This window comes from Lates calcarifer, linkage group LG17, assembly GCF_001640805.2.
Source record: "Lates calcarifer isolate ASB-BC8 linkage group LG17, TLL_Latcal_v3, whole genome shotgun sequence".
In the NCBI taxonomy this organism is placed as follows: Eukaryota; Metazoa; Chordata; class Actinopteri; family Centropomidae; genus Lates; species Lates calcarifer.
In genome coordinates this window covers 25173336-25183951 of record NC_066849.1, presented here as the reverse complement: position 1 = coordinate 25183951, position 10616 = coordinate 25173336, and the positions used below count along the sequence as shown (strand labels likewise).

General features: G+C 42.1%; 1 protein-coding gene across 1 annotated transcript; it reads left to right on the top strand.

Moving 5' to 3' along the window:
- The first annotated feature begins 63 nt into the window (after nucleotides 1-63).
- LOC108879544 (proproteinase E) lies at nucleotides 64-3286 on the top strand. Its single transcript, XM_018670841.2, has 8 exons — nucleotides 64-142; nucleotides 483-571; nucleotides 970-1067; nucleotides 1150-1275; nucleotides 1576-1712; nucleotides 2476-2618; nucleotides 2713-2865; nucleotides 3222-3286. The coding sequence occupies exons 1-8, from the start codon at nucleotides 103-105 to the stop codon at nucleotides 3237-3239; spliced, it is 804 nt and encodes a 267-aa protein (XP_018526357.1). The 5' UTR covers nucleotides 64-102; the 3' UTR covers nucleotides 3240-3286.
- Nucleotides 3287-10616: the final 7330 nt, after the last annotated feature.

Sequence of the window (10616 nt, the reverse complement as noted above, 5' to 3'; positions counted from 1 at the left end):
TTGGACGGTGTGTGTGTTTGTGTGTGTGTGAGCTCTGATTATTGAGTGTAGTTTGAGAGTATAAAAGAGAAACACACTCAGACAGACCACTCTGAAGAAGTCATGATGAAAGTGGCCCTTGTCCTGCTGTTTGTTGCCTATGGTGAGTCTCTGTTTCTTTGAATCCAATCAATGTGATTTAGAAAGGGTCATTTCTATCACTAGAAAGGTTAAAGGATAAAGGTCAGTCTAGTGTTGGACTATATTTGTCTTATAACCACTGTATCCCATGAAAAGACAAACACCAAGGTTTTTTCCATTGATCTGTTTCTATGTAAAAACTAAAGTTTCAATTTATGAGATGGAATCAATCTGTCTGTCAACATATCTCTTTAAAGTCAGCTTCTCATCCAGCCAGATACCACAGTGTTTGTTTAATGTATCTCAGTGTCAGAGCTGAGCTGTATCAGCCTTACTGACTTCCACTTCTCCCTGTGGTCCAGCTTACGGGTGTGGCACACCCACCTATGAGCCCTCTGTGAACCGTGTTGTGAACGGGGAGGATGCTCGTCCCTACAGCTGGCCCTGGCAGGTGAGTTAATACTAAAATTCGGGGTTTAGCAACATGACATTAGGTGATAAAAGCCATGAGCAGCAGCCTGAATGTAATGAATATTTTGAAACAGAAATGCACACAAAACAAGTAAATTAAAAAAGTAGGCAAGAATAATAAAAAAAACCTTACATCTTTATCATGCTCTGACCATGAACTGGAAACAGTTACTTTTCAGAAGAGACCAGTAATCCAAAGTGTTCAAAAACAGTTACAGCTTTATTTTGGGTGTGTCGCTGTTTGGCTTTTGCACAAAACAGACTGAAGATAAGATAAAATAATCCTTTAAGAATGACCTACTACATATATACTATTTGTCTGTAAGTGATGTATGACTCTGATGCTGTTTTTGAAACTGCCTGTGTGTGTTCTCACAGATCTCTCTGCAGTATCTGAGCGGCTCCACGTACCGACACACGTGTGGAGGAACTCTGCTCGCTCCAAACTGGGTTTTGACTGCTGGACACTGCATCGGGTGAATCACAGTTTACTGCTTGTTTTAATGTCATGATGTGAGAAGGTGGTTTGATCTAAAGTGTGTTTGTATGACTTATCAGACCTCGTACTTACCGTGTGGTGCTGGGGGAGTACGACCTCACAAACGGGGAGGGCTATGAGCAGGTCAGAGCTGTGGAGAGGATCATCGTTCACCCTGGCTGGAACAGTAACTGCCTGTCCTGTGGGTAAGGATTAAAACTCCATCACAGAGCTGAAGAGAGAGATTATACATGTTGTAATTCAAATGTCAGTGAACATTTCTCAACTAAGATTAAAGCTGCATTAATTCATTTTTTGGCCACTTGGGGGCACAAGAAGCTAAAAACACATACCTCTAATATTATAGCCTTATGATTTACTGAGCAGTTACTGTAGCACATCTCTTTACTCTTCAAGAAGTAATTTACAGTAAATTGTGTCATCATTTCCTAGTGATCTTTCTATACAATTATATTATACGTTCATGTGATTTCCTTTATGCTCAGAAACGACATTGCGATGATCAAACTGGCCTCCCCTGCTGTCCCAAACGACAAGGTGCAGCCTTCCTGTGTGCCCAAGAGCGGAGAGATCGTCCCTCACAACTACCCCTGCTACGTCACCGGCTGGGGGAGACTCTACAGTGAGTATTTGTTATGATAATAATATGTGATTTTTATCTCACATATTTCTGTTTGTGTATGGATAAAACAAATGAAACATTAGACATTAGTGTTAGAGGCTGATTTTTGTACTTCAAATAGGGCCAAGCTAGCTTTTTTTTTTTTTTTTTTTTTAGAATTTTTAGTCATATTAATTATTTAATCATAATTATAAATTACTTCCAAACTGTATTTAACCACAATGAAACATTTAAATTACCACTCTTTACGTCCCCTGTTGTTAATGCAAAACAAAAAATTAGCAGGTACATCGGCATAAACACTAGCAATTTAGCTAGCTTACATCGTCTAATTTATGTATGGAAAACTATGAAAACAGCGCTACCGTGTCATAAAAAACATAAAATTAAACACACACCAACCTTGTGCCTCCATCAACCAGGTGCTGAGGAAACAGAAACATCAACATTTCATCAACCCTTCTGTCTTGAAACGACGTCATAGGTACGGCCTAAGTACTGCGTAACCGCGTAGCATACGCCGTAGCTTACGTCACGTCACTTCAGAATAAAAGCGCAATTTTCACAATAAAAGCAGCGGAATAATAATTTAAAAAACTCTAAGGAAATACTTACAAAATTATCAAGCAAAGATCATGAAACACTAAAAGGTAATTTACAAATTACATCTTTTTAAACATGTTCTTTCTTTACCATTTAACTGCATTTTTTTCTTTGCTCCTAACTTTTAATTGTTTCTCAACAACCATGTCTCTTCCTGCAGGTGGTGGTCCCATTGCATCTAAGCTCCAGCAGGCTATTCTTCCCGTAGTCGGTCACAGTGTCTGCAGCAGCAGCGACTGGTGGGGGAGTACCGTGAAGACCCACATGATCTGTGGTGGTGGTGACATCCGCTCTGCCTGCCATGTACAACCCTGCATCTCATTATCACAGCATAAACAGCTTCTTGGTGTATCAGTCTGTTGTGTTGCCTTCACTAGTCTTCTGTCTGTCTCTGCAGGGAGATTCAGGTGGCCCTCTGAACTGCAAGGGCAATGATGGCAGGTGGTACGTGCAGGGGGTGACCAGCTTCGTCTCCTCCCTCGGATGCAACACCCTGAAGAAGCCCACAGTTTTCACTCGCACCTCTTCCTTCACAAAGTGGATCAGTGACGTGAGTTTCCAGGCAGAGAGAGACGACAGCTGCATGTGAAATACAGAGGGGTGACAAATATTTAAACTAGAAAAAGATTTCCTTAAGATAGTTATATTCCTGACAGTGTGGGGAAGGTTTTTTTAACAGATGTGTTGGGTGTAAATTACAGACAATATAATTAAACAGTTAATTAGCTAAATTAAATATGATAAATCAAAGTAACATTTTTGTTGCCTGGTCAAAATGTCCGACGGGTGGGTAATGTGGTGAAACATGGACTCTACAGTATCTCAGAATCAAAGAGCAGTTTCCTCATGTGACCTGCAAAGATAATCTGTTTCTTATGTATGTGCTCTTATTTTTTTACATTTCAGACTATGCTGCAGTACTGAAGACCTGGAGCCTCTTGAATGTCAATAAAGCAATTTCATCAATCACAGTGTCACAGGTGTCTCTCAGTTTCTTTCTTTTTTTAACTTGTGTGCCAAATCTATCCTACACACTTTGATATACTGTACACAATTAGTATGTATAAACCTGTTGCACTGTACAGCCAAACAGTAGACCAGAGCGATTTACTGTAGAAACTGAGGGAGGTGTATTGTCAGTGTCAAACCACAGGGTGTCAGTGTTTGCTCTGAAGCCTGTGGGCAGATCTTAGTGTGGGCGGCTGGTTGTATTTGCAGATGAGAGAGAGGAGGCAACATACAGTATATATGGACCTGAATATGTCATTAACTTAAAGAGAAAAAGGCATCATTCATTCATTAAAATGAGTCTAATGAAGCTGCACATGACTGTTGACGTCCCACCACTAAACTGAAAGGAGGGAACTACTACAAGAGGACAGAGACTTCAGGCAGGTGAGTGAACCAAATGATCTCACCCTCCTTTCTACAGGTATGAAATCGACTCAGTAATTCCCAAAACATTCACACATTTCCTCACATTATACACAAACACTCACGTGATGTATTGGAGTTGAGAGCAAAAGAATGAAGTGAAAAATAGCAGGGGGGGATCTGGCTTTGTTTGCATCTGGGGGGACTCCTCCAGCCTTTTTCTGCCTGGAGTTGAGCCCAGCGAGTGAATAAGTGAGCTTCAGATCACAGGCCATTGGCTGGCTGCTCATTACTGAACGATGCATTAAATCCTCGGCTGTAAATAATGTGATAACTGCTGTGCAGGGCTCAGCTTCACCCACAGGAAGTGACGGCCATCTTTCTCCTTTTCTCTCTCTCTCTTTTTGCTTCTCTCTTTATCACTCACTCTCTCTATCCTTTCACAATGAGTGGAGTTCAATTTTGCACATGCTATGTAATTATTCCACCCCAGTTGCTCCAGGGAGCGAGAGTGAGATGGCTCATTCCTCAAAAGCAAAACCCCCACAATCCCTCCCGCCTCACACCGCTCAGCTCAGGGTGCTCCACTGCAGGAGGCAGAGGGGGAAACCACAGCATCATTTCAAGAGGCTTCACAGAAACGTGGAATCAGCAGCTTTACAGGAGAGAAAACCAGAGCAGGAAATAAACACTGATGAGAGGAGGGGCAGGAAACATACGAGAGGTGAGATTCAGGTGCATTTACTGCACACACTGATGAAGATCTGTTTCTATCTGCTGTCATGAAACCAAATCGCTGTATAAACTCGTGAAGCCTTTTAAGGAAAATTTGGGATGTATAAATAAAACTGACTTGACTTAAATTGACCTCTGTTTGTTTCTCGACATGCATTTTTGCTTTGCCCTTTTAAAAATTGTATTTACAGCTCAATTTGCTCTCACATACACAAAATAACTGCAGTGTTTAGTGGATTATTTTCCACCAAGATGAATACATTGATAAGGATAAAAAAAACAGCTCAGCTTTACTGAAGGTTGCCAGAAATGAAAAATCCCCTGCTGAGGTTAAAACTGTCTTTGTGCATAAAACGTGTTGTCTGGGGTCCATGATTAGGAAAACACACAGTACACAGGATGGTTTAACCTTTTAAAAACACACCCATGGACACTACTTTAGGTGTGTTTTGGTCTGTTGGGCTCTGTAACTTTGGTTCGCTAAACCTTAAAATTGTAAAATTTAACGTGTTACCTTTCAAAGAGACCAGGGTAATGAAAAGGGTTTCATTTTCTATAATTATTGTGCACAAAAATACAGATGTGTGATGACAGGTTCTGTTGAAGTATTATATTGTATTTGACCTGCATGGTTGAGTGCTGTTAAAGGTTTACTCCTACATGTATCCTGGTTGGACTGTGGTAACAGTTACTGCTGGAGGTGTTGAGTATATGAACAAACAAAGGTGAACCCAGTGTATTAAATCAGCAACTGGTGACTTTAAGTGTTACACACAACAGCTTTGTTCCTCGTTAGAACACCACAATTAAAGCAAATAAAGCGTTGAACAATTGCTTAATAGAGTCCAACACTGAAGTGACAGTAACATGCCAACATTTTAAACAGTGATACCACCTCCTAGCGTAAAACAAATTTAAAAAACGACACACATTTTATTGAGAAATGACCATTTAAACTTGTTTGACTGCAGTCACAGACTGAAATCAGTCTGAAACAACAATCAGCTGCACATACGGACACTGCAGTAATTAGGCTCAATGAAGAACACCTGTGTGACCTCAACGATGTTGTTGTATGAGGTGTACGGGTGCAAAAAAATGAAAGATGAATGATGAAGACAAAGAAGCAGGACACAACTTTTAACAATACAGCGAGGTAAACAGTGATTCAGTGTTTAACAGTGGTGTTTAAAGCTGAGTTTCTGCTGTTGAGAATTGAGAATATTGGTTTAAATCTTCAGTGTAATTTTAGTTTTTATAAAAATCGGTCGGCCTGTTAGTTGAGGTGTTCCTCTTCCTCTTTAAAGTATCTAACATTTGAATTATAATGAATAGGTAATACTCAATGAATGTCCTTGTGTCTAAGTGAATTTATTATGGAGGGATGTATATTTCTGGTCTGGAGAGCAGCCTCACCTCTTTCCCTTTATGAGATTTTATGCACATGGTCAGCTGTTTGCACACTTGCATAACACCTGATATGACCTAATACATCACATAAAGAATTAGTTTCCTTTGCCTCATAAATCCTAATAATTGTAATAATCTCCAAAGGGAAATGCACTCTAAACTACTTTTGTGTTTGTGCCAATGTTGCTATGTAACTGAGCCCTCATTTGGATGCCACTTTTAATTTTTCCTCATGCGCTTTCTCTGGTTTCTCAAATGCAATTAGATACTCATGTTAATCCAATCCTCACCACCGATTCTCTGTCTGTTTGTTTGGCCATCTGCCTGCTGACCTGCCTGCCTGCCCGCCTGGATTTCCACTGCAGCCGTGATGGCGGTGACACACATATACAGTGCAGCCGATCTGACGCACCTCACTGTAAGCGCGATATACAAACAGGAGGTGACATACGAACACAAGAGTAAGACATCAGCAGGGACTGGGCGTGCAGGAGCAGACTAAATCTGCTGTCAAAGAGGAGGCGTGCTCCTCCTGTAAGGAGCTACAGCGGGAGCTTGCAAGCTGTCGTGATGCTCACCATGGAGACCAGACAGGATGGGCTGCTTGTTTTCATTCTCCTCATCTCTCTATTCTCTCCTACACCTCTTGTTTTGCCGTCTTTTCTTGAATCTGATTATCTTTTGTTTCTTCCCTCTGTCACTCTAACACAGTCTCAGCTTTCCAGCACCTAGTAACCAGCTTCTCTTTAGATTTCTTCCAAAGAAGTAGTGGGACTTAATCTCTTGAATTAAAGTTTGATTTGCTGTTTTTCTCGTGTGTCCCGTGTGATTGTTGGGAGAGGCAATTATCCTCTGGTGTGAGTCCAGCTTTACACGTAGTGCACAAACAATAATCAAGTAATGTCACAAACCAGGAGCAAGGCAGTGTGGGAAATGAGAATGAAGAGTCAGAGCAGCAGCCACAGAGGGGACGAGCAGCAGACTGCAGGTGGTCATGAAGGGAAGTTAAAGTACGAGCCAGCAGCATGAGTGAAGGAAATCTAACACACTGTGTTTCATGGTAAAAATGGCTGTTGATTAATGACACTGTTGAATATGACGCTGTATATTTTATCTCTCTTCCTGTGATGTTTGACTTCTCCTGTCCTCACTGATTTATGGGAACCACTTAACTCCTCCGTGTGTTTGCTTGGAAATCAGGAAAAACTTTCTCTAACTGCTAATGTAACTGTGTGTGTGTGTGTGTGTGTGTGTGTGTGTGGGAGGTGGAGGTGAACAGGCATGTGCTGCTCCATATTCTTCAGACTCATATGGACACGATAAAGATCTGATCAACTCCCTGAACAGTTTCATCAGATTCTGCTCATTTATTCCATTTAACTCCAGCACACATCACATTATAGAAGCTAGAGATGCTCTGATTACCATCAATGTGACTTAAAAAAGAAAATAAGAGTAAGTTGTAGGTGTTTGTCTCAGTGTTAGGCGTGTGCAGAACTCTGGGAACTGGGGATGCCCTGACCCTGAGATTGTGAACTATAGTGTCACTGATGTAATAATTCATTAAAACCCAGCTGTCTCACTACACACTCAGCTTTAATATGTGCCTGATGATGAACAAAACATGGAGCATCACTGTGAGAGGTGAACTAAACAACATCTCAACCCTCGCTTTGCTTCTTCTCTCAGACTCAGACTCTGTTCTTGCAGTGAGCTTGTTAGAAACGTGGTACGATCTGTGTTGCCATGACTATTCTGCAGAAGCTGTTTCCACTTCTGATGATAGTTTTGCTTTTATTTCTATTTTATAATCTGTAATTTAATCCTTAAACAAGTACGATAACTAAAAGACATCCATAGAGATATCCTGGTAAGATTGATTCTCTCTGTGATCTGATTGGCTCGTCGTGGTTGTAGACAGGACCAGGAGAACCGTCTTGTGTTTGGAGGACGCTTGTATCGAGCTGAGTGGTGTGCACAGCTCATAGCTTCTGAGAAGTGATGCTTGATACTAAGTGTTGCCATGGATACCTTGTGTGAGGGGCTTCACTCCATCTCAACAGCATGTTATTGCTACAGAAGACATTTAGGACACATTCATTATGTGTATTCTGAGGCTAAATATATACTTCTTTTTTTTCCAGGCTGGCGTCCAAATGTTAAGACGAACTGCACGCACACGCTGACACACAAACCCTGCTCCCTTCCCTCTCCCAGCTCCGTCTGCCTTAAATATCTTGGCTGTAGCCGTTGAATGCCAGCGGGTGGTGGAAGGTGTTGCTGGGGGGGTGAGAGGTGCCGGCTGCCGGGCAGCAGGGGGGTTGATGGGGCTTTGGCAGGTACAGCTGCCCCTGTAGGCTCCATGGGGATGAGTGACAGTGAAAAAGGAGCACCTTGGAGACCGGGGTCGGGGGTTAGACAGTTAGCATGTTGTTCACAAAGCCTGCGGGAATACATAATCTTATTACTGTCAGAGGGAAGCAGAGAAATACACCTGCAGATGGCTGCAGGGTCGAGCTCTGAAATCTCTGACAGAGCTCCAGGAATGGTTATTGTCTCACAGATTTTAGCGAGACAGAGAGGTCGTTTTAAAAATGTTTCTTTTATATGTTCACAGAGAATATTTTAGTCATTAAAACCTTTGGTTATCGTGTGATCTGCTGCTCTGGAGTATTCTCCTTCTCTAAAGCCACATGCACAAATCTGAGCTGAAACATAAAACGTACAAACTCATCTGCATCACTGCAACAAGAAGGAAATTAATAGGATTCCCTAAAGCTTATGTTGTTATACACGTGATTCGCAGTAACAAATAGGAATCAATACTTTCAACAATAATGCACGTCACTGTTTGTGTGAACAACTCACAGATGCCTTCAAGGTGTCTGAAAGTGTTCATTACCCTCAAACACCGGAGATTCATTTTGTCGAGACCACAAAGAGACAGTTCTTAGAGTGAAATCGGATGCAGCCATGAGGAGCAGCTGCTGCAGGGTTAAGGTGAGGGAAAGGTCGTTGTTACAGCAAATAAATTATGGTTGCTAAATAGTGGGCGCAGCTTACAGCGGCTTCAAGATACGAAGCTGCAGAGGAGCGTTGGCCTCCATCCACACCACACCTGTGGAGGAGGATAAGACCGAAATGAATAAATTATTCAAGTCAAGAGCTGTCACTGGCTCTGTGCTCCTGAACCCAGGTGTTTCAGATGACGATGTCAGGTGTGAATCAATGGTCCCATTCATAGACAAACCGCCCACACACTGACGACGATGTACAGGAGCTCTACAGATACAAAAAGAATCACAACATTCAGACCATGTAGAGACAAAGACAGGAGAGGTGAGGTGTTTCACACGCTCTCATCAGCCACCAAGGTGTGGTCACACACCTGCTTTGAATTAAATAATTAGACCTCAACCACATCAATTAGACCACAAACCACCTACCATGGTAAACAGTCTGTTAGCGTCCCACTGGTTAGGCAAGTGTGGTTTTAAATGATTGGCTGGTCATCAAAAAATATTTTTAGAGTTCACAGGAAGAAAGAGAGGCATTTTCTACTGAAATAAAAATAAAAATATTTACCCATATTTAGCATGAGACAAGAGATGAATGACTAATCAGTGCAGGGACACAGGATGAGAACTTTCCATGGTTTTTAATGAAAAGAAAAATCAGTGCCAGAGAAATTAAATGCAGCAATTAAGTATATAGATATCTCTTTTCTCTTTTGCAGAGCAACATAGACTTGACTGTACTCTGTGGTGCATGTCAGACTCTTCATGTAGCTCTTTGTTAGCTTCAGTAGCCTGCGTTTGCCCCTCAGCTTTGTCTCTCCTCTTTGTCTCTCTCGGCCCTGTGTGGCTGCTCTCCTTAGCGAGATGGTGTCTCTTTCACATAATGTCTCCCTGGGGATGTTTTAGGCTTCATACATTTCCACCTCATTTACTTTGCCAGCCTGGGGACTGCAGACAGGCTATGACTGCTCACTGTGTGTGTCATTGTGTGTGTGTGTGTGGGTGAGTCTGTGGTTTGTTGTGGTCGAAACATGATTCTCCTCGGGGCAAAGAGAGTGTTAGATGTTGTGTCTAACTGCGCATTAGGAAACAACATCTACGATACACACATCATAGAGTAATAATCACTGCAGATGCACAGGAACAAAGGAACCTCTGCCTGGTTTCTGCAGAAAGACGCAGACATATGATTCTGGGTCCGTGTTTCCACCTGCTCGTCGTCTAAAACTCCTCTACAGAGACAAAAAGACCTGAGGAAACGCTGTGACTCACAGCTCCTCATCTCCTCTGCACAGACTTATGGAGTCATCATCCTTCTCAGGCTACAGAGCCCACGGGGAGGACATACGGCCATTATTTCCCCACAGTATTTGTTTAATTGCTTGTGCGCTCTGAGGGCACTGAACCGAGGCACTTCTCTCACACCACACAGCGCAAGACCGGAAACTGGAAACTTAAGTGAAGGTTAGACATATTTACCACACAAGTATTGTTTCCATCACTGTTGATCGGAGCTGGAGCTGATATCCCACATCATTTCGTCTCCTCTCTGCATCTGACAGGAATCAATAAGCAAACATCAGGTGGATGTTTAGGTATCAGAGGCCTGTTTTTATCGGCTCATCCCTTAATTGTTGTGAACAGACTCTCTGGTGAGCAGCAGCGTACAGTTTATTTATACATGCTATCAAAAGCAGCTTCGCGCGTCATTAAGCTTTGTTTTGTCACTCTTCCTCCTGGTTGGCATTGATTGCCTCTATGAATA

Bases quoted from the DNA above. Each gene is read 5' to 3' on its own strand.
- LOC108879544 (XM_018670841.2), top strand. From the start codon at position 103: ATGATGAAAGTGGCCCTTGTCCTGCTGTTTGTTGCCTATG. The intron at 1,068-1,149 runs GTGAATCACAGT...ATGACTTATCAG, and splicing joins ACTGCTGGACACTGCATCGG to ACCTCGTACTTACCGTGTGG. The intron at 1,276-1,575 runs GTAAGGATTAAA...CTTTATGCTCAG, and splicing joins AGTAACTGCCTGTCCTGTGG to AAACGACATTGCGATGATCA.